The sequence below is a fragment of the Erithacus rubecula genome (assembly GCF_903797595.1).
Source record: "Erithacus rubecula genome assembly, chromosome: 3".
NCBI lineage: Eukaryota > Metazoa > Chordata > Aves > Passeriformes > Muscicapidae > Erithacus > Erithacus rubecula.
The window spans coordinates 8,230,424-8,255,560 of record NC_136689.1 but is presented as its reverse complement, the minus strand read 5'-3'; the positions used below and the strand labels follow the sequence as shown (position 1 = coordinate 8,255,560).

Here is a 25,137-nt window from a genome sequence, read left to right as displayed (position 1 = left end):
CAGTGACTAGATGGCATTAACACCAGCATGAGAATAAAACCATACCTCCATCCCCAGCCATTTCTCTCATATGGACCCACAGTTCAAGTTCCAAATGCAGAGCACTGTCCAAAAAACATTTGACAACTCCTCCCCTGAAAAGGCATTCAGCCTTTATCCTTGCTCTGCACTCAGGGGAAAGCCAGCAGCTCTAATGAATCTGATCATCAGCTTTAATGCAGATGTTGGGATGCCCCAAGCTGGCAGACAGAACAAGTCCTGTATCAGTAACATCCCAGCCAATATCTAGATTCCCAACACTCTAAGTAGTACCACAGGGTTTAGGGCCTATAATAAAAGATATCATACTGCTGAAAAACAACAGGACAAAAGAATTCTAAAGCCATAAAGGAACTTTAGCACAAAATAAAGAAAACCAAGTTCTACCACTTAGAGATCTGTTCACTTTATATGAACTTTCAGGTAGCCCAAATACTCTAACTACAGATTTATTTACGTTTATATCTTAAAGAGAGCAGCAAACTAAAAAAAAAAAAATTTAAAAATTAGTCACAGAATTGCCTGAATGGAGAAATCAGCTTATTATACTGCAATCCTTTGTGAGCCCAAATTGCATTTCTTTTTAAATGTTATTATATTTACCTGCGTCAAATGGAGAGAAACCACTTCCAAAGGCAGGGAATCCACCAAAGGCAGAGAAAAATGATCCACCACCACCTCTGTTCCTGCTTCCCCTTGGACCCCGCCTGCCCCCGAAGAAGTCCTCAAAAGGGTCTTCTACAAAACAGAAGACAACATTTAAGAGGTCAATATTACTGAGTGATTCTGTATTTAATCATTAGAAATTCTTTATTTTTAAAAAAAAAATTTGTTAACAGATGTATTTCTTCCTTTGAAATATCTGAGGCTACTGAACTGAGACTCCCCCCAAAGGTAATTCCTATGCTCCTTCTGGTTGCTTCTGGACCAAAGTATAATTTTATATAAAAAAGTAGTTGATTCCTTATTTTGCCTGTTTAGCATTAAAAACTAGTGAACCTAATGTAAAATACTGCATAAAGGCACCTGAACTTTTCAGCTTATTTCTGATTTATTTAAGATTTATTGTGGATCATCATGATCTGAAAAACAACTTGCAGATAGATTGTATTAATTATTGAAATCCAAAAACAGCAGCCAAGGATTGATGACTCATAATCCTAAAGCTTTCCAAGTGTTTAATTTAGCACTTGCCACATTAGATACTCCAAACATGTATTCTGATGCACATTTAGCATCAAAGTAAAGAGGTTTACACACAATGTCCCAAAGAGGCATTCGTCTGTACCAAGCAGGAGGGAGAGGGCAAAAACAGAGAAAGGGGGTCACTGATAAAATGTTATCTCAAGTTCAAGTTCCACTGTTATGTCATTCAGAACAGCTATTGTTCCATCCCCACCAGGAAGACAATAGCCTCTTTCCAAAAAGGAAAAAAAAGATGGGGGAGGTGTCAGGCCATGGGGTACATAACCAGCACCTATACAAGCAGTCTTTAGAATTATCAGAAAACTGCTTTTTTCCTAATTCTCTCAAGACAAAGAACAACAGAAAAAAATTGCAATCATAAATGAAATTAATGAACATAATACTTGCATTAAAACAAACGAAGTTTAGGAACTACAACTACTCACTCTCTTGATCAATCACAATTCTCCCAGAAAAAGTGTTATGGAGAACACCAATGATTTTATCAAGTTTTGCACATCAGTATTGAAAGTTCAGAATAAGCTTTCAGTGAAAAATGCAGAACCTGGTGATAGCACAAATAGAGATGTGAAAGCAAGGCAAGACTTGTGACTGCCTGACTGCTCAGAGCTACAACTGACAAAGGGAAGGTCAGTTTTGTTCCATTTCTGGTACCTCCACAAAAATCCATAATGATTTATATAAATCACCAAGGTAATGCAATATGCAGTATACATCATTAAGTAATCAGTATGATAATAAAAATATGTAAGTTACCATCTGGTTTATATGCAATTGAAATGCCACAATGTATTTATGCTGAACAAGGGCAGCTGCTAAAAAATACCCCTACCCCTCTCCTAACCTCCACAGTTACTGAGTAAAACAACAGAGCACCAAACTTTTATCTTACATACACTGGCAAGCACGTGATGAGTGTTTTTCTACCTCAGACACTTTTTGTTTTGTAGTTTCTTTTTTTTTCCATGTAAAGTAAGTTTTCCTCAATATAAAGATTATTATCTATTAGTACCTTTATAGAAGTTAACCAACACTTGAGTGTGGAAATACAGGAATTATTATAATTTCCAAAACAAGCACTATCTCCATTTTTAAAAAAGCAAGTTTTGTCAGTCTAGCAGATCAACCACAAGTACCAACCACTGCAGTTAATTGTTTTGTAGTCCAATTTATTCTCACAGGAATGACTCATAGGTTAGTTATGAAGGTCATCCACTCACGTGTAAAAATGATCTACACTATGTTACTCCCACTGTTAAGCTTTCTATTTATAATTTTCTCGTTACCTGGAGTTTGAATAAAAACAAAACAACTTATCATGTAAACTCTGAGTTTTTAATCTCCCACAGCCTATCAGCCTCTTCTGCAAGTGAATCTCTCCTCCCCTGCACAACAGCTGCAGAAACAAAGTTATTTAAGGGAAGATCATGGACTCTCCTAGACATCCCTGATATCAACCCAGCTTCTCAGTGGATTATTGCCACACCAAAACCTAACCAAGACTTGGCCATGCCTTATCAGCCTGCACAGCAAAGGAAGAGGTCAGCTCTTGGTATCAGCACGTGTCCAAACGTCAGGTGATTGCTGTCAGCAGCCTGGAACAATCCTCCAGGGCTCTTCCTGTAACTCTCACGTAACACAGAGCAGCCGCTCTTCCGCAGTGCACCGTAGAGTGCTCAGCAAGATGGATTGTGCAGAGACAGGAAAAGGGGCAGGACTTGTCAGAGAAACTACTTCTTTATTACTCTGACAGCCAAATGCAGCAGGCAGAAGAAAAAAAAATACCAAAACCATTGAGAGAAGGCAGCAGGAGGCTGCTGCACTATCATTTGCTGTATCTCTCACCAAATACACATTGATGTAGCAACCTCACAGCTACTCACACCCTCTATATGCTTTTACTCCCTAAATCAGGATGATTAATAGCACCATTCATCAAAATAATAACATTTCAGCCCTGTAAGTCTATTTTACAGAACCTTTCCATCCCTGATAACCTTTTTCACAGAAAAGGCCTTTTCCAAATAGTTCAAATGCAAGGTGTTGGGGTTTTTGGTTTTTTTTTATTCCTCTTATTAGTCATTTTGGTACTTCCAGTCCGTTTTTTACTGAATGTGAGCAGCATATCAGATTAAGAAAACTAAGCAGCAAAAAGAAAAAAAAAACACAAAAAAAAAAAAAAAAAACCCAAACAAAAAAAAACCCAAACAAACGAAAACAAAAAAAGTCAAGGCCTTTCCAAAAAGGGGGGAAACTATATAAATACAACTTCCAAGCTTCAGAAAATTGAAACGTTAAACCAGTGCTACTTAAGAGTATTAGTAACTACCATTTGGAGATAAATTCAGTGTATTATAATCTAGGTATTACCAGGATCTTATGGGAGGACAGACTATTAGATTCAGTTTCAATGGAGTATACTTCTAATGCAGAATTTGTGGTGCTGTCAAAACAGCAAAGATCAAGAAAGAACAGAAGGTAAGAAAAAACCCCAAGAGCACCAGTGAGAAAGACTTCTTATCTATCAACAACAAATGACATTAAACTTTTTGGAAAAAGGCAAATGCTTAAGCAAAGAACTCATGGTAGCCCATTACCAAAACACCAGGCAAAATGAAGGACTTCAGGACTCTTGCTGTAACTAGGTAGGAAGGCTGAAGTCATAGAAGCCAAAAAGTTGATGTGGGTATTGGAACCCAAAACCCCCAGCAACACAAAAGATTGTACACTAACAAACCTGTCTGAAAATAGCTGCACTGGAGAAAATGTTTGCAGGAAAATTTACTTTCTTTAGAAAAAATCATTGCTAACTCAAATGCAACAACTGTCTTGTTCCTCTGGGTAAAACATTAAACCTGCTCTCTGCAAACCATGGAATATTCCCTTCTTTTTCTGTAGTCGCAGGAAAAGAATTTCACCTCTAAACAGGTCAAATAACAACAACTACTGTAATAAATATCTCACTGCAGCACAAAATAAGGCAGGTTGTGATCTCTCCACTCTGGGGAGTCCCCAGCTATAACACAGAAACAGGATGTTTTTCCCTTTCAGCTCATTGCAGAATGCTACTTAAAAGATGTGATTGTTTTCCTTTCCTGCCTTGTGATCGTGGAACCAGATAAGTTGCACTAATTCACTGATCCAAAAGAAAACACTGAGTTGTTACTTTCTATTGCACCCAGAAGCTAATCTCTCAGCAATGAAAGACTGGTATATTTGAAAAAAAAATGGACAAAAAAGCACCATACAACAGGGGAAGGGAAGAAAGGAGGCAAACCCCACTGAAGCAGCCCACAATACAGTTAAAAACTCAAAATTCATTATAGCAATCTAAGGCATTAGCTAAAATTACATTACATGAGAAACTACAAGTGTCATATGGCAGCCTCTTCTACCAAGACCACTGTATCCTGGCTGATGCCTGGGGAAGTAGATCAGGAATTGATATGTTGAAAAGAGCATCTCCAGATGAAAGCCAGTTCCGCCACATCAGTTCTTTGCTAGAGTTCACAGCGTGGCTGTAAAAGCAACTGTGCTGGTTACAGGGCAGGCAGCAGCAGAGGTGCCCAAGGGTCAAAGGCAGCACAAGAAGATTCTTTCAGTCATAGAAGGATGCTATCACTGTTGAGCACATTCCACTGCAATGCCATCATTCACCTCCAAAAACCAAAGGTGTTGAGATAAATGGTGAGCTGTCAGCAAATGCTCTCCCATGCATGTACTGTCACAGCTAGAGATGTCAATAATCTTTTTGGGACAGTGTGCAAAGGGAATTACCCTGCCCAAGCCACTGCTCAGGCCCCACTGACTGAGCCACCTTCCCAGTCAGTGAACCTTCTTTCCTTTATTCTCCACCACCAGAGCCTCCCCACTGCCTCTGCCAGAGCCTGACACCTGAGCTGAGTGCTCCTATTGCACAGGCAGGAGGGGGGCACTGGCTGCACCACTGGATAATGGAGAAAGGGTAAAGGACACTGTGCAACCCCTGTGGAAGGGCACAGCCAAACCCACTGCTCACTGCTGCAATAAGCACAGGCTGCCTACCCAACCCTTTCTTTATATCAAAAGCATCCTGTAATGACTTTATACGATCTGCTAGAAGAGAGTTTCAGATGCAGGTCTGAATAATGTGTTTATGCAATGAGATACATATACAATACCTACATAACAACAGAACTCTTGGAGTAGGGGTTTTCTACTCTGTATCCTACCTGAAAAGAAGTTTCAAAGATGCATCTTGCAGTGAATGCACACACAACCTCATGCTACAGCTCAGAGAGCACTCAGGCACTAAAAAACATACCATCAGAACTGGAGGGGCCACAGAAACCTGTAAGCACTTTTGCATGTAAGTATTTTCCTTCTTACAAAGTAGGCACACTGTTGATGCCCCTTATTCAGGGGAGACACTAAAATGTTGTTGCAAGCACTGTTGCTTGCCCTGCCTAACATTTCAGCATGGTCTTGATAATTGCTTACTTTGATAAATTATATGTCAAACAGATGTTTGCCCCACTCATTAATAAATTAACAGAAGAAGCATTTGGAAGTCCTTCTAATGATATATAGCAGAATCCTGTGATTCATTATTTTCTAGAAAAGGAGACTTAAAACGACACCTGTGAATGCCATCCATATGGTAATTACAGAGACTCTGGAGTACAGTATTCAGCATTTTGTACTTATCAAATGAATGCTCAAATATTCAGGCATATCTTAAAAATGGAGGAAACTCCCATTACCTCTGTATGACCTGATCTCCCTAGGTGATGATCAACATTTGTGCTCTAACCAATCGAACCAGCTACCTCTCCAAGAAAATCAAACCACTTTCTTGGGGACTAACAACCTCAACATGACTGGGATTCCCAAGACAAACTGGCTAGTATGCTATCAAGCAGTTTCTCAATCTATCTAATAGGATATCAGACAAAGATTAAAGTTTTAAGATAGACAGGAGATTTTTGGAGCAAGGTCTCCTCCCTTCAGCAGAGGTAACTATGTATTAATTAGTTTGGCCACAGAGCCACAGCACTACCCCCTCCGGTCTGATAATACTGTCTGGTGAAAAATTCCTGTGTCTCAAAAACCCTCTTCAAAACTATCAAGTTGTTTCTGAAAAAATCATAGTGAGATTTGGACCATTCAGTGGATAATTATGATCTAAGACTGGTGGTTATGAAATAAAACTGCACATTCAAACCAAAGCAATGAATGCACATTCAAATCTGTGAGCACTTCATAAATTGTACCAAAAGCAGCAAATTTACATCAACAAAATATTCATTACCAAAAAGAGACTGCTGTTTAAGATAGCTTTAACTGAAAGCCACCTCCATATTCAGTTTCACTAACATTTCACTAAGAAATATATTTTGCATTAGAATATTTAAGTAACCAATTTTCAGAAATGGGACAGCATGCCATGATCTGATATGTGAATCTTTTGCCACAGCAAGACAACTTTCTGTCCTTGAGACAAACAGTTTGATGAAGTTGTCCCATTCAGGAAAAACATCATAAAACACAAATCATGTAGAGCTTGCAATGATTACTGCACATAAAATTTCCTCTCTTGTCAGGTTAAGATTCCTTTGCCTGGATACTAAAAGTAACTCACTGTACTTTTCCAGAACAGTCCTGCTTCTTTTTATGCAATAAATTTACAGTACTCAATTACTGAATCTGAAGTAATTCTGACCTTTGATGGAAACAAACTACGGTACCAGATATCTAGCTAGCTGAAATTTTCTGTGACAAATATTTGTATCTAACTAGCTGTATATAGGTGTTAAGTTTCATTTTACCTTTCATTTCCAAGAGCACAGATTTTGAAATATCACATAAACCAGGTAACCGTAACTCTCAAGGGAAAACTCCACAGAATCCCCATGAGTTTACATTATTAAAATATATCATGAATTCTATTTCACAATCTAAAAAGAACACTGAAGACATGTATTACCATCTCCAAATGTACACTGAGAAAACTAAAAAGTTTAGGAAACACAGCAAAACTGTCGAGACTACAATCAATGCTTCAAGAGATCCCACAAACAGACTCCTCTTGGGACATCAGAGTCTAGAGGGGGCATCCACCAGGAGCAATTTATACGTCACATTAACAACACATTCTACCAGGAGAAAAGCCTGGTTCTTGTGGGATTCATTTAACTACACACACAGGCACTGGAAGCAGTTTGAAATACCCTAAACCAACCACCCTGTCAAGCTTGCAGACACTGCTGCTGGAGGATACTGATCTGCTGTAGGCCCTGAGATGCATTTGCTAGCCAATAAACAAATTATTCCAGCAACATTGATCCATGTGGAGACAGATGAGATGGTTTAGGGTGTGTATGCAGCTTCAAGTCTAGGAAAAGAGAAAATTAGCTCCTTAAGGAGTTACTGTTGGGTAATGTTATGATCTTGTTATACCTTACTCCATCTTTGACAGTAATTCCTCACTAATAACACACCTTCCAACACAGAACCCACTCTTGAAGTGTATCTGAAAAGCCTCTAAACCAAAACCAAATAAAACCTTTAACAGCCCAGAAACACAACCCAGCCTACACCAAAGCACATTAACTACTGTTCCTCAGCCTGAAGCAGAAGTCTTTCATCAATACACCTCCATTACAGTGGTAGCATTGAGATACCTCCCCTCCTGTGAGCTGATAAAGTAGAGAAGAAAGAAAGGTTCTTGAAATGTTTTCAAGTAAAATACAAATAAAACACAACAAAGAACACAAACCAAATCAAGGCAAGCACCACATATAAATGGAGTAGGATGTAGCTGAAGTATGAAAGTTTAAGTATACTGACACGAGAAACCAATTCCTACATTAAGAGTAAACTGTGAGTTCCAATGTCAAAGAACAGTCAGAGAGTCAGAGGTGTATGGGACAGACTGAACACCAGATCACCACACACTGCTACACCAAGGCAGAACTTTAAAATGCAAAGTGTTGTCCTGCACAGGAAGCACCAACTTTTCTTCCTGTCCCAAGGATCACCATCCATCTGTATATAAGAGGCTAAAAACTGAGAGCTCACCAGGAACACACACTCTGCTGTAACCACATGCCACAAAAAGCAAGCCTACAAATCTCAGGGTAAGAGCTAAGCATCTGTCATAGTATCAGATCAAGTTTTAAAAAGTACTTGCCTTCATGCACCCCTGGTTTCACAAAGAATTTGCCTGGATAAAACAGTGGAAATAAACTGTGGCTGTCTCCAGTGCAACACAGAGCACGTAACATTAACTTTACTCCTTTTGGAAGCGTTCAGAGCTGTCTCTAACAGAACTATGGATTTTCATTTAAAAGTCTGAAGGTACTCAATCTAAAAATCACCACAGAAGTCTTCATACATTCTGCTCTTTTCTACAGATGAATAAAGATGCCTCCCTTTATAAAGAAAACTTTCTGTAACTGCAAAAGCAGTGCAGTATAGCTCAGGAGAGTTGAACACACTCAATTCATAGCACAATTTCAGAAATTCTTCACATCCATAAATTTACAGAAATTATGCATATGAATGCTGCTCTTTACATACTCAATGACAATCAGGATATAGAGAGTCCCACCTGCATTCTGTGGGCTTCACTACATGCCACTTCAAACTGTATAAAAAGTACAAATGTTCTGAAGTATTTATTCAGTTTCATCTTTGATTCTACCAGTGCACATCTTTAGAAAACATGACCTCAGTCCTTATTTAGTGGCTTAGAATATAAATTATAACCTGAGAAGCTCCTTAAGTTATCAGTTCCACAGAAAACTCATCAACAAGTTGAAAACTCCTAATTTTCAGAAGATAAATTCTCTCATTATCCAGGACAGAACTGTTCCACTAGTGTTTCAACACAGCAGAACCTACAAGGGCTGTAGTTCACCAATACAAATATTCACACTATACAAGAAATTCTACTGCTGGCTTTTGGAATTATAAAATGCACTACAGTGGCTGAAAGCACACATTTTTATGTTGCATTATCTTGAAACATTCATGTATGTGTGAAGACCAATTCAAATACTTTTTGCAGAAATTTGTGGAAAAAAAGAGTTTGGAGTCACAATTTCCTGTGTTAGAGAATGTTTTTAACATCTTAAAGAAAAAAGAAGTGCTCACTTTGAAACCTTCTGATTAGTAAAAGTTCAAAAGGTTATGCTCAAAATCCAAAGCTAAACTGAGGGTTTCAGGCCTCTGGTCACTGACACTGTAACTCTCCACATAAAGTAAAGAGGCAGCTTAGGAACTATTAGTTTTCATTAATCAGAGTGGACATAATACTGCTGACACTGCCAGAACCTCGGCAAGAAGCAGAGCCTGTGCTCAGTACTCTTATCTTCAAGCTGACAAAGACAGCAATCAATATATGAACTAGATAACCTGCTTTTGAATAAATAAATAAACCTGGGTGTTAAGCAGAGGAAGGATATCTTTCTAGGTCTCCAGTGCAGAGGTGTGCTGTTAAGTGCACTGGTGCTCCAAGGCAAGATGGATCACTGCCTCTCCAGGAGGGGCTGCTGCAGCTGCAGTATCCCATGGAATCACTGGCAGCAGTGGTACTTCCATTTGATAAGCTGGATAGCTCTGTGCTGTACAGCCTTCCTTCTAAGGAACCCAAAAGCAGGGCCTCAGCTTTCTTTAAACCTATCATTTATTTAGCAGCAGAATTACACTTCATGGCTTTAAGGTTAATCATGAATACTGACATTTTCAGCGACAGCAAGTTAAGTCTTTTGCTAGTGTTGCTAAAGTAAATACAAGCAAAATCAAACAGAACCTATGCCAGTCCTCCACTAGTAGCTAGAACATCTCATATACAATTTACTATAAAGATATTTGATGAGAACCAATGATTTTGTTTAATAGATCTTCAACCAAAAAATAAACAAAAGAACTGAACACTCCCAGCTCCTCTGAACTAGCTTCCTACTCAATATCTTGCTCAGATTTTTCCAGGTTTTCTACCACACAATCACCAAACAATTGAGTTTGACAGGACCTCTAGAGTTCATCCAGTCCAATCCCCTGTTCAAACAGGAATAACTGCAGTGGGATTTCCAGGACCACTCCAGATGCCTTCTGGCTATCTCCAAACTTTGAGATTCCACAGCCTCTCTGGACAACCTGCTCCAACTCTGTTGCCATCACAGTACAGCTGTGCTACCTTAAGCTCAGGCAGAGACTCCTGTGCTTCCATTTGTGGTCATTGCCTCTGATGTCTCCACTCCCTTCCCAATGCACTGATGAAACTCTCACCCTGAGCCTTCTCTACACTGAAGAATTCCAGCAATTCTCTCAACCTGTTCCTCATGTGAGAGAAGCTCCTGTAATTATCTTAGTGGGCACTTTTCACTGGTCTCTATCCAGCAGCTCTGTTTCTTTTACTGTGGAGACCAGAAGTGGACCCAGTACTCCAAGTGCGTCCTAACCAGTGCTGATATCACTCACCTAAACTGAAATCCTTGTCTAATACTTCCTAAGACTCTTATTCTACTGCAGACAGTGAAGAAGTTGCATCTACCCAGTTCAGAGTCCATTTCACTCATCAGTATTTTGCTAGATGTTTCCTCCAATCTTCCCCTTCCTACTTTCAGCTGATTTCACACTGGATCCAACTGCCCAATTCAGCTGCCTATCTTCTACCACTCTTCCTCTAGCTACTCATCCAATTCATCAACTAGCCTTCTACTGCATTCAGCCTCCAGCCCTTCAACCCCTTTTCTAATCCTTCATTAGTCATCTAACAGCTGATGATCCTGAAATAGCAAACCAGAGAAAGATATAATTAAAATCTGAGCTGAATTACCCCCTAATGCTGCCAAAGATAATAAATTACTTTAAAAAATATTAAAACATTTACAAACATTATTACAGAGATAAATCAATATCTACATACTGAACAGAAAGAAAGTCTGGTTTTTCAAGTACACTTCTTGCAGTTTTCAGTATGGAACTTTCTCACAGTAGATAGTGAACACAAGATCTGTTCTGCTTTATAGGTCAGCATTTTGCTGAGTTGAACATAAACAGAGAGATTACATAAGAACTCCAGCACCTCTGAAAAGACCTTCACAAGCCAGCAGTCCTTCAGCATGAGGGTAAAAAGATTACTTTGACAATTTTTATTACATACTGCTTCCTTTAATTAATGCTTCCTAAATGAAGAATTCAGGCCTCAAGAACTGTTTTATCTGAGTCTGTTTTATCTAAGGGCTCTATACCCCAAACAAACAAAGAGACATGAATTTGAGAGTGTCTAGATTATGTATGCAACATTTCTATTCTGGTAGGATAATATCTGTCCTGTTAGGACACAAGTTCACACTGAGAGTTATGGCGTAACAGTTATAGTTAAGCTGCCTCATTCAGAAGCTCTCAAAGTTTTATTTTTTAATTTATTTACAGAAGAAAAGAGAGAAATCCAAAAGACTAAGTTAGCCTGCTCAAATTCTTGAGAGGAAACTCCAATATGCACTTTTTCTGTTTAACATTATTTCCTTTGAACTTAGAGACATTGCAGGGATCATCTTATGGCTTGGCAAACCAGGCCTTCCAACAAAGCATGAATTGGCAAGCCATATCTGCTCTGTACTATAAAATCAACCAAGAAACAGATATGAAACAAGATTTCAAATATAATACAAAATACCAGTTGTTTGCCTCATTTTCAGAACTATTTCCAATACAACTACATTAGCTATATTTGTTTTGTATGAGTAAAGTTTTAGCCACACTTTAGATAACACATAATTAAAACCAGGAGACCACTTACCAAAGAAGTCAAATGAAAAGGGGTCCCTTCCACCAAAAAACTCCCTGAAGACATCCTCTGGGTTGCGGAATGTAAATCCAAAATCAAACTGATTATCATGAACATTTCCACCTAAAAAAAAAAAAAAATTTCAGTTACTTTCACATATTCTTACTAATAAATTTCAGGCCTAGGGTACTTGAATCATCTAAAAACACCAACAATTGCCAAAATCTCTCTTGCAGACATCATTCAACTTAAGTACACACATTATTTCATTCCTTTTTAGAATAGTGTCTCTCTTTTCAGGTAACAGTAATACCTTTTATAGTAACTAGAAAAACTACAAACAATTGTAATCTCTATTTTCAAAAGACTGAATTTTAGACCTTAGTACAAGCATTTCCAGATTCCTGTCTTGAAAGGAAAGCTACAGAAAATACAGAAAGCAAATAACTTGTTTGTCAACATACCTCCACCTCCATTTATTAGGCCTTCTTTTCCATATCTGTCATAGATGTCACGTTTTTTAGCTACAAGGAGAAATTGTACATCATGTCAGTAAACATGTTTGCTGGTATCCTGAAAAAATAAAACCACTTAACTGGTATTCTCAGGTAAGCATCTTCTCAAAGCTAGTTTATTTAAGGAAGTTTTAGCATGTAAGTGCTGGGCATCTTTAACAAGGACTGCCAAAGCAATTTAGTTCAGAAAGAACATTTACTGAATTTCAGATTTACTACCATTGGGTTGTAGAAGGTCCAGTCTTGATGTATGAGAAAAAGTTTGGCTTAAGGACAAACTTCACATGGAAGGTTGCCTTTAAGAAGAATATGGCAATTTTCTTCTTTGGACAGCTACCATGAAAAGCTTTAAGGCTGTGAAGGACCTCTGGACTTCAACCTGCTCCTCCACACTAGTCTAAGCATGAATTTGGTCACATCTTGCCTGAATAAAGCTGTGATCACATCAATTTCTGAGAGAAGATTCAACAGGCTCTCTGGAGAACAGTTCCAGTGCTCAAGCATTCCCTTCCTTCTGTCCCTTGCAAACCCTGACCATTGCCTCTCTTCCTTTTATTGCACAAGACTGAGCCCATTGTGGGAGAGTTATGAGAATGGAAGACCAGTGTTTATATGAGTGACTGCAAAACCCTAAAATTACACTTCTGCTAGCTTAATAATGGAGAATGAAGTGATGTTCCAAAATGCCATGGAAGGTTGTGACTCAAATTGCTTGCTCTCTATTATTTCAGAAGCCATGGGATTATTAATTTCACTGCAGACCAGCCTTAGAGTACTCATGAGAAAGGAGAGAAAAATGAACTATACTGCACAAGATCAGATGGCACTTTGGTACTGGAAGGGAACCTGAAGACCTTAAAAAGGCAGACAGCTCACTCTACTTGCACTGGGTGTGGAAGTATCAGTCAAAAACCAATCAAGGCATTTGATTTTAGTCTCTTAATATTATCATGCTTTTCCCAGTGGAATCTCTTCAGTGAAAGATGTTTTTAAAATTTAAACAGCATCACTGAAAGCACATGCAGTTACCTCAAAGAGATGCTGGAAAGTAAAATACTTCTGACTAACAAGAATTAAAATTTTATATAAGGTTATCATCTCAAATAATAAGAGCTTGCAATAGGTTCACAAGCAGACAAATCCCCAAAGCCTGATACATTATCTGTACTGCTTTTCTAGAAAGCAGTTTTTATAGAAAGGAGGTTAACCTACCCATCAAATTATGAAGAAGAAAGCAGGAAGATAAATAAACTGTCATGGGCAGGAAACAACAAGGATGCCCTGAAGGCTCACAAAGACCAAAATCCATCATGAAAAATGTTCCATTTTTGAAACCACAAGGTTTCCCACAAGGGAAGTGTGTTCAGTGATCACCCAATTTCAGTATTCTCTGCTTATGTAAACCCTTGCAAAACTATTCTGCCAAAAATCCATCACAATTCAAGCCTGTAATGGTGTCAGAAAATTTCATTAAATTTGCAGAACATTTGACAGCCTCAACCACTGGGCTCAGGATTCTGGTATCCCTGCTGCACAAATGATTGTTAAGACACCAGTAACTTAGGATTTGGCCTAGATCCAAAAAACTGGCAGCACTTTTAGATGTTCTAAAATTCTAGCAGTGTACTGCTTCTAAAGAACTTAGAGATCTGTATAACAACCAGACCAGTATCCTATTTTTATTCTGCTCAAAAAAAAATAGCTTAAGAAGGATTAAATACTCGAAAAGACAAGTATACAAGGAACTAATGATAAATCAAGTTTTCTCCCTTGTCAATTAAGTATCAAAACCAAGCAAAGAAACACAGTGTACAAAACTGCAGTGCACTAAATCAGCTGAACTCTGAAAGGTAATCTAGATGCTGCTAGTGCTTTAAATATAGCTTTCCCATGCTCACTTGTCTCAGGTGAAATCAAGGACACTTCAGAAATAGCATATAGACAGCTGCAGTCAATTATAGAGGAAAATAATCAAAGTAGCTTAAATCACTTTGTTATGATTCAGGCTGCTTTTGTCAGAACACTGGCAAAAGATACTCTTCAAGCAAAAAGACATGGGTGAACTGTAAACTGCATTCCTGCACTAAATGGGTCAGGCTAAACACCTCTTCAAGAACAATTCAAAATAAACACTATCTTCAGTATCACAGTTGACTGAATTTACAGAACTCACTCAAATGCAATCCAAATCTTCAGCAAGGTTTACAGTATGCTTGGGCTTCATCAAGACTGGCTTACTGTTAAAAAAATCCAGCAGCCATAGGCCAATAGTGGATACTTCAGAGTTGGCCTAGCCCAACTTTAGAGGATAAACACAATACCCCTATAGTGATGGTAACACTGGCCTCACCTGCCAAGATAAAATTAACCTTGGGATTCACAGAAGTCTCTACAGCTGGCAGACACTAAATTTCAGCATCTAGTAGTTTGGCTATGTATCTAGAGAGATCCTAGAATTTTTGTTTCAAAATTTCTGCTTATTCTGTCATATCTGCAAGATTCTTTCCTTTCTTTTGAAAAAGAAATAGTCAAGTTAGATGGTAAATCAAAAATTAGAATATCCCTTTAAAGCACCATAGATCAACATTTTCAGTCTGATCCCCAGAACAGAGACAGGTAGTTCAAGAGCCCTTTTAAAATACCTACCATCTGACAAGACTTCATAGGCCTCAGCTACTTGCTTAAATTGCCGTTCTGCCTCATCTTTATTGTCTGGATTTTTATCAGGGTGCCATTTTAGAGCCAATTTACGGTACCTGAGGGGAAGGAAAACAAAGGATATTTTATTCTGGAATAATGGAATATAATATACAGATAAACACAATGTTGTCAGGTTAAACAAGTTGTCAGGGATTGAAGTAAAAAATTCCTGGTTCTTTGTATCATGCATCTAGATGTTGGTATCAACAGATCCTGCAGGTACACAAAGAACCATCTACTCGGATATGTTTTAAATTAGAAAGTAGGTTTGAGGTTCTTTACTTATTCTGAAATTACTCCTGTGTATTTCTGATGATCAACATCTGTGAGACCTAAGCAACACATTGCAAAATACCTTGGTTTTGGTCTTCTCCTTAGAGCTCCATAATTATTCAATACTACAACCAACCAAAGGAAGTATTAAAGATGGATCTGGTGTGTTAAAAGCTGATAAAGCTCCAAGAATACACTGACTATGACATCCTAACATCAATGCCTTCTTTGACAGCTACACCTGCACACAATTCCTATCCTCAAATGAAACATTTTAGGCAAAGTATTCATAACTTCTTACTTAGACTAGCAAAGCTAAGCTTGCAGTTAGGTTGATGTGTTTTGTAATCATCCAAGATCACAGTTCAAACATTTGAGTTGATAAAGCAGCATGTGCAGGAATTTGCAAAAGAACACAGGAAGACATCAAATTGTGAATCCAAAAACCATATAATTATATCTGTCCCTTAAACTCTGCAACATCTACACCAGAGACACTCACGCTTTTTTGATATCCTCAGCTGAGGCATGCTTCTGCACTCCCAGAACTTCATAGTAATCCACCATGTTTCAGGAATTGTCTTGGTAACAACAGACGAGTCTTTCAAGTCCTGTAACAGCAACAACAACTTGTAAATGAAGCTTGTCCAGTACTGCTACTTCATAGGAGGTTGGTATTGCCTTGTACCAAACCTGATCAAAGAAAGACAAAGTCCAAATGTTCCAAACCTCAAAAAATAAAACTGCTTTACTTTAGGTCAAAAGATCAAACAATTATTTTAATTCTGACTTTTATATTCTTAAAGCCTGCTAAAACATAGTATATAAATACATAGAGTAGTTCCTGAAACAAATTAGACTGACCAGCTAAATTTAATCAGTATTTTAAGAAGGGTATCTGGATTACAGTTTTGATGTAGATATTAATAACTCTGAATGCTAAGGCTATCTTAAACACATACAGGCATAAACAAAGAGAAACATCTTTCACATCTGTTCTTCAGAAAATTACTTCCACTGAGATGCTCCCTTCAGAAAAGCAATGTATGTGCAGGTCTTGGAAATTTAAAACTGAACCTTATTGAGTCCAAATAAGCCTTCCTTGTACTCAGACTGTGACAAAAAACGAGCATGTTGCCAAAGCCACTGAATACCATTTGCCTCTTTGCATTTACCAAGAGGAGCACAAAACCAGGTGAGATAGCTGCAAGGTAACCAACCAACTCTAATGCAGAGGCACCTAGTGCTTGTAGCATAGCTACTACAAGAGTCCTGAGAAACCCAGAAGTTAAAAAAAGCAATTTAAATACTGACAGTTTTTTGTCAACAACAGAGAATAACTACAAGGAACAATTACACTGACCATTACTCCAACTAAAAGGCCACTTAGATGAAAGAACCTTTCTGAACAGTTTCAAGAATGTTTCATGTCTTCATGCAATGCTGCCTTTCTCTCCACTCTAAGAAGTCTCAATTTTGGCAAAACTTCCAATCCCCTTTCCATCCTACCACTGCTGGTTTGTTTCAGGTTTAATGAACAAGGAAACAGTGACCTTTTCCAGTAGCTATCAACTTGTTGCAGAGAAAGTCACCCAAATACACTCAGAACACAACAATACAGCAAAGTATTAGTCACATTTTCTTATCTCGTGCATCAAGAACAAAAATTCATTGAAATAACCTTTCCACCCTCAAATCATTCAGTGTTTTTCATTTTAGCCCAGTCAAAGTCTCAGTCTCCTTTTCTTTCCCATAAATGCTGAAAAAACAAGTATGATGTAGCTCACTGAAATATTCTGAAATCCATTTATTGTACTTATTTATTTTACATGCATCTTTCAACATCCTGGGATATAAACACTGAAAAAAAGACTTTCTTTTAAAACAAATTGGTACATCTTCAAAATATGTTCCTGCTGTAGGTTAAACCTTAATTAACTTTAAGTATGGGTTGTGGTTACACATACATTTCCTCAAATGGGAAAACCAGTTTAAGAGATACCTTGCCACGCTTCCTCCCCTCTCCAAACTACTTACAGAAGTAAATGTATGGGAGGACCCACGTGTTTAAAACTTGGGTAGTTTTAGCAATCTACTTAACTATACAGTCCCACAAACACAAAATTAAAGTGTAGCAAGTAAATAGCCCTTTGCCCTTTGAAGAAATCTCCACCTCAAAAAAATCATAAGGGTATAGCTAATAATGGCACCAACACCAAAGGAAGTTGGGGGACGTGCATTAAAATTAAGAATGCCAATAATAATATACTAATGGCAAGGTTCAATATGTAAACATACAGATTATCAAAAATATCCCAGGATATTTGCTATCAACTGGCCTCTCCGGTTTTGCTGTTTCCCACGCAACAATTAGAACTCTGTGAACACAGAGGTGAGGAGCAAAGTCAGTATGGGTTAAGTATGTTATCAAATCCCATAGCCAGCCTTATGAGCAATAACATATATGGAACCTATAGTTTACAAAAGGAAATCAGAAGGGGGAATCCAGTATGAGTCAAGCTAGAAGCTAAGAGTCAGAGTCCCTCCTAACAAGAGAGACCAGCAAGAAGCCACAGGACAGGAGCATATACAGTAAACACTAAGTGTTCTTTCAATAGTCTCCTTTTCTTACATACAAGACTTTCATTAGCACTCCTCTCAATTCTGACACCTATCTTACACGAAAAATTTTAAACTCAAGCTTCTAACTAGAAAAATCATGTAGGAAAAGCAACTTAGATGTAGAAAACAAATCACATCTTTTCCAAGAGAACTTTGTGCACACAAATAATCATATTGACTTCAACACAGCATTTTTTTAAAATTTTCTGCTTGTTTAAAAGCAACGCTGCAGAACTGTTAAGTTCAGACTCAACACAAACACCATATATCTTGGATAACAGAAGCATGAAGCTGGGACAAAAAATAAAACCTGAAGCAACATGAGCACTTCTTAACAGATGACTGTGACTCTAAAATGCAACTCTTTCAAGATAGAAATTATTTGTTTCAAAGGAATGTCTGGCGATCACATATTCTGTCTTCAGTGAGTGTTATTGCTCAGTTCTTACTTGCCACTACTATAAAGCCTGGAATTAAAACAAGCCAGAAACTTTCTAAAGAAAATGAATTCTTAATATTCTCCTTCTCCTAATCAAAGTGTCACCAAAGTCAGGTGACAGCAAGAATTCATCTGTAATGTACTGTTATTTCTATCTGCTAGTTATCATAAAGCATAAACTGTACTGCTGAAATTTTAGTTATCATAGGAACTTTTTTTGTATGTAAAAAGGTTTTAAAAATATTTACAAGAAAAAGATTCATCTGAAGCTTTTGTTGTCCAGCTTAAGAAAAAAAAAAAAAGTCAGCTAATATTGAGCCCCTCAACAGCCAGTAAGGCTGACCAAAAAAACACCACACACACCCCAAAAAATCCAACAATATTTACAAACTAGAAAAGACCTCTATCTGCAGTCTTTTCAGGACAGAATTATTTTAAATATTCACTCAAGAAAACAGCCTCTATCAGCTTATAATAAAGTAGAATATGGATGACAACTGACTTAGAAAATAGAAGATGGCCAATTTAAAAAGAAAAAAGAAATCAGTACTTTCAAGGCTAGTAGGAATGTGCATAGTGAAAATGCCCAGATGTTTCAAAGATACAAACCATATACCTCCCTGCAAGAAACCAGTCAATTGTCATAACCAAAAATGGCATGACAAAAACCTTCTCCAAAAACCCAATCTGTCAAACAATTTGTCTCCAAAAATACAAGCAAGGCTCATTAATTAGGCACTTGATAGTTTTTTCTAAAGCCAGGAGGAAGCCAGCCCACATTAGCTGATTTCCAGCCTCCATCCACAGAAAATCTTCAAAATTTCAGAAGACAAGCAAAAAAACCCAAAACAACCAGCTGAAAGGAGATGTTTCATTGCCTTCGTGTTTGCTTGCAAAAATCTGTAGTTCCTGGAGCTGGGAACTGCACTGTTTACAGTGTGCTATCAGCTACTCCAACTCCTTCTTTGGAGCAGGAAAATCAAACAGGCAAATGTTTATGTGAACCAAAGGTTTCCACAGTTTATAGATTTCTCAGTCATCACAGGAGAAGGCAGCTTTGTTCTGGCTTAAGGAGCAGTGGCCCTGAGCTACAGACTCAAGGCAGGTGACAGGGCCACATGACCAGGCTCAGGCCCTGCTCACACAGCTCAGCACAGCACTCAGCCCGAGTTACCAAAACCTGGCTCATAAACTCTCTTTACAGACATCAGCTACACAAAAAGCATGAGAAGTATCATATGGATGTAGAGAGCTCTAAACTTCTGTAAGATCAGAAAAGAGAGAAAAGCAAGTAATCAGACAACCAACCAGCAGGGATGACAAAGCAGCACCCCTAACTAAATAGGGAATGGAGGAAAGCATCCAAACAAGACATTCTTTAGAGCAGCCAGAAGGGAATTCAGACAGCAAGGGGCATGCGACCTTTGCAGTCAGCTTAGTCAGAAAAAGTTATCTATTTCTGGCCATGAAGCAACAGGCAGCACAGAGAGTCCTCTAAGATGCCAGAACAGCTCGAGCTTAGACTACAGCAGACACCTGGAGAGGATGGAGTTCCAAACTCCTGATTCACAGAGCAGGCAGTCATCAACATCCTCTGCAAATCCCACAGCCACCCAGGTCTTAGCACCTGCCTGCTTCCCATGGACTTACCTGAAGGATTGCATCCTGCTGGCAGCTCTGCAGGAACAAACACCCTGCTCTGAAACCCAGTCCACTTTGACTGAACTCACAAAAATCCACTGTGTTAACACAAAATCTCACACAGTTTACCAGAAAATTTTTCTAATAGTAGGAATGCTAAGGAACAAATAAAGTTACTTATGAGTGAAAGAACACAGAGCAAGAAAACCTGTGTAAGTTTTGTGTTTAATAAACCTGACAAATACATTTAAACAAGGGACCAGCATTAACTTTTCCTCCTGCTTATACACGCACAGTGCAGACTGAAGCTTACTAACAGCTTCACTACTTTTAGCTTTTACTTACCTAAGCTTAGAAAAGTTGCCACACTTTAACTTCACAGGTTCCTGAAATTTACTGCTTCATGCAAAAATGTAAGTTTACCATATAATTAAAATTAATAAAATGTACTTAAATAGCCATGTTTATGCTCATTATTTTAATACTCCCTCAGCATCCCCAGGAGATGAATTTAATAAAATGAACATTCCAAAAAGCTTAGTTTAATCTCATGTTTACAGCGAACATCCTGCTTGTATGTCAGACAGCAGAGTGGATTTGGATACAGTTATTATTATACCAGCTCATACAGGGAGAAGGCAGCTGGGCTGGCTGCTTTACCTTGCAGCTCATGTTCCATTGCAGAAAAGCCAGAACAACAAAACTCCAGCATAGCCAAACAAGAGACACCTGCACAGGACACCCTCACCCCTTAAGGCAGAAGTTACCAAGCAGCCTGTCCACCCCTCTCCTCCCCAAGGGCAGCAAGACAACTCTGGCACAAATTACAGTCTGCATTGCTGCCTGGCACATGGAAAGCCTGTAGAGGGCAACAAATAAGAAACCATTAAAAAAGAGTGAACCAACCAAAAATGGAAACAGAAGAAATCCAAAATCTTCATCACTGAAAGAAATGTGAACTGGCTAACAAAAAAAACCAGGAAAGGATGTTGATCAGTCAATAGGCCACCCTCACTCCCTTGGCTGAGATTCTCCTGCTTATCCATCTGATCTCTCATAAAAGGGGGACTTATTTATGAACTTTCTTTAAAGCAAAGGAGCATTTTTCCAAAACACGACAACTCAGGTGTCCAAATTTGGAATTGTGTCACAAATATCTGGAACACTGTCACTCTCCTAAAACTAACCATAAAAGACTATTTTATACGAAGTAAAATTCTTATTTTATTTTTAAAAATATATGATCTGTGTATGATTAAGCAATTAAAAACAATGAAAGCCTCAACTGAAAGATAAAGCCCAGAAAGATTTAGGAAAATAATCACATGCAATCAGATGATCCTTTAGGCAAAAGAAAATAGTTTCAAGTTTCTACACATTTCCCCTGAAGTGTTTTTGGAGTCATGATAACTTCATTTAAGGCAAACAAAAAAAGAAAAAAAGAAAAAAAAAAAGCTTCATTAAAGCAAAGAGCAAGCTCTTTTTCAGAGTGTTGACAGGCTACCACAGATTCAGACTACATTTTAAGACAGAAAAAAATGTCTGATCAGAGAAATTAAAGTTTGAATAAAAACTCACAGCAATGTAGCTATGAATGGCTTGAGACTTAGTATATGGCCTTTAAGATCCTTGACTAGTACTGAGTCCTCACTAGTATCAGTGGGATTTCTGTATTCAGAGCAAACAGAAAACATAAAACCTCCAACTAGTAACTGTAGGAGGGAAATGCATATGCATGAATTATTTCTTCCCTACCAGTTAAATAAATAATGCAGGAATTATTTCATTAAGTCTAAAGTAAAGGAAATCTACGATCCATTCAAATGTATTTAATCCAAAAGAAAATATAATTTAAACCTACTAATACTCTCAACAGTTTTATTTTAAATCTGTCTTGAAAAAAAAAAAAAAATCATCATATGCAAGATCCAACAAGTCTTGACAAAGCTAAATAATTTCTCACTAATTCTTCCATCGCTTGAATGAGACAAAGAAAAAAGCTTTGACAGAAAATGTTCCCAGGACACAACTGAAAGGCTCTTTACAAATGCTATTAGAGAAATGGAGCACTTCCTACTTAAGAAGCACAATGCTTAAACATAAACTTCACGCAGCCAAATTGAAAATCCCAGCTCCGAATTCCCTGCAAGGCATGAGCGGCGTTCAGAAGCCGCAGCTGTGCCCGGCGCTCCAGCCGCGCTGGCATCGCCGCCGATCCGGCCGGGGCACCGCGCCCCGAGCTCGGCACACGCACAGCGAACCAAAACCCGCCTCAGTCTGTGCACTGCTACCAACTCCTACAGCCTCCTCAAGGTGAGGATTTATCCTAGCTGTTCCCTGTCCCTACATATATTCCAAAACTTCTAATGGAAAAAAACAAACGATACAGTATTTATCTACTTTTAAAAAAAATCAGTAGCAAAACACATTAGCCCTCTAACTAAAACTTCAGTGTCACGCAAAAGCAAAGCCCTGCATGCCTTCTTCCCGAGCCCAGCCACGATAAATGAGCCAATTGCATCGATCTGGGAAGGACAGAGAAAATGCCAGAGAGAAGCTGTTTGGGTGAGAACCTCCTGTAGTTTGAAAGCACAAAAAGACAAGTCTGACTGACAACAAGGGGAACTCTGCAGTTTACAGATGGAGACGTTATTAGTAGTATTGCAGTCTAAACAGTGCTGCCAACAAAAGTAGCAATTTAAATTTCTCCACTAACAGAGATTATTTAAAATACTAATTTAACGTTCATTTTCAACACACTCTTATTCTCCACTGAGAAGTCATCACAGGAGACAAGGGGAGTATACAAAGTTAGACCAGTGTTGTGCAATAATTAAAAGTTTGGTCGTTTGCAATTAAAAAAAAAAATAAAAAGTAATCACAGAGACAAGATCAGTAAATACATTTACTCATTAGTCCAAACAAATCTTCTTTGACAACATAATCCATCAAACTAAGTGGTATTTTAACTACCAGGCTCTTGATCACCAGCTGAACATAAAATCCCTAACTGGAGTACAAGGATCTCTAAAGAGTAAACAAAAATTAAGGTCAGCAGGCAGCAGTGACTGCAACCTCTGCTGAAGGACCAGAGAGGCAGAGCCTTGCTTCATCCCAGTTGTTCCCTTTGTGTCAACACCTTGTTCTTATCACTTTTTGATACTTTATACGCTAAAATCTCTTGGGTTTGACCACTGACTATGCAACGTCACAAGCCTGACCATTTGCACATTATCACTTTTAAAAGCGCAGCTCTCCTGTTACTAAGTAAGTAGTAATTTATTGTTATCACACTTTAAAACAGATTTATTCAGTATTTTGAATAATTTCTAATACTTTTGTTAGCACGGCTGAAGGCCACAGTACATGTTTTCAGCAGCCAAGGAGAGCTCCGACAGCAACACAAGTGCTGGTGCAAACAGGAACGCGGGTCCTAAACCCAGCCCATCGCCCTCTCCCAAGTGCAGCAAACACCGCCGACAAACAGCGTTCCTTACCTGGCAGCGCCAATTTCCAACCGGGCTCGGAACCTGGCAACAGCGAGTTCAAAACACGCGAACTGTGCGGACCTCACCCACAACAAACCTCCCTCCTGCCCCTACCCGAGAAATAAGCACGGAGCAGAACGCAACAAATTGCTCCCAGTGCGGGAAAAAAACTGCGCGTTTGGCTCAGGATCATCAGGGGTGGAAAACGCCTCTGAGATCATCCAGTGCAACCACCCCCAACATCACCGAGTCCCTAAAGCACTAAACCACAACAGCCAGCGCCACATCCAGGTGCTCCCCGATCCTCTCCAAGGATGGCGACTCCACCGCCTCCCTCGGCGACCTGTCCCAGTGCCCGACCGCCCTAAAGTGGGGTATCTTTTGCATTATCTATTCTTAATCTCCCCTATCTTATCTCAAGGCCATTTCCTCTGTTCCTCTCACTGCAGGCACGGCACAAGATCCGGCCCGCACCTCATTACGATCTCCTTTCAGGGAGATGTAGAGAACGGAGAAAATGAGGCCACGATAACGCTCACAAGCCGCCAAGGCAGTGCCCTGCGACCAAAAGCTGTAAGGACAAAGCCTGTTTAACGAACCGAGGCTCGCCCTCGCCTTCTGGAAACCGGCATCACTGTGAGCAAGGAATGGAAACCCGAAGGTTTTTTTCCTGCCTTGCGGTGACCAGGCGGACTGCGTGAATATTCGTCCCGCTCCGAGTCCGGAGGGAGCCCTGGGCAGCCGCTCCCTGCCCGAGCCCCGCCGAGGCCAAGCAGAGCGCCCGCAGCAACCGGGGCCGCTCCAGCACGGCGGGGCCTGCGCCGGCCGCGCCGCGAGGCCCCGCTACCAGGGACGCGCTGCCGAGCCCCGCCGCCCGGCCGAGCGCCCGCTCCCCGCTGTGCCCGCCTCCCGCCCGGCCGCGAGCCCGCGCGCCCCGCACTCACCTGCGGTGACTCTGCAGCGCGGCCGCCGCTCCGCCCGTCCCCTCCCGCGGCTCCCGCCGGGACAAACGGCAGCGGCCGCAAACAGGAAGCGCCGCGAGCGCGCGCCGTCACTTCCGCCCCGCCGCTTCCGGAAGTTTCTCGAAGGGCCCCGCCGGGTGTCGGTGTGAGCGGGGAGCGCCCCCTGCCGGCGGCCGGAGGCGCTGCGCCAGAGCGGGGCGGGGGCGGGGCCTGGGCGGGGGCGGGGCCTGGGCGGGGCGGGGCGGGGCGGGGCCTGGGCGGGGGCGGGGCCTCAGTGAGGGCGGGAATCGCTGAGGGGAAGGGGCTGCGCGCGGCTCGGGGTCATTGTGCGTTTGTGCCCCCGCAGCTTCCAAACCGGCGACACCTGCTCCTGCTCCGCAAAATCACAGGATGTCTAGTGGGCATGATGGTGTTCAGTCGTAGGCTGGACCAACCTAATTTACGATGTGATTTTGTGAAGCATTGCCCAGGTGTG

At 39.9% G+C, this 25,137-nt stretch overlaps 1 protein-coding gene across 10 annotated transcripts in view; it reads right to left on the bottom strand.

Moving 5' to 3' along the window:
- Positions 1-24,808, bottom strand: part of DNAJB6 (DnaJ heat shock protein family (Hsp40) member B6) — a 62,024-nt gene extending 37,216 nt beyond the window's left edge. For 5 of the 10 annotated variants that reach the window (XM_079300315.1, XM_079300308.1, XM_079300311.1 and 2 more), the window contains exons 1-6: positions 23,549-23,703; positions 16,013-16,121; positions 15,184-15,293; positions 12,487-12,546; positions 12,035-12,145; positions 643-777 (exon numbers count right to left, since the gene is read on the bottom strand). In XM_079300315.1, the coding sequence (XP_079156441.1) occupies positions 643-777; positions 12,035-12,145; positions 12,487-12,546; positions 15,184-15,293; positions 16,013-16,077 (481 nt within the window). In that variant the 5' untranslated portion in view covers positions 16,078-16,121; positions 23,549-23,703. The other 5 variants (XM_079300310.1, XM_079300313.1, XM_079300312.1 and 2 more) reach the window with 3 other exon arrangements.
- Between the last annotated feature and the right edge of the window lie 329 nt (positions 24,809-25,137).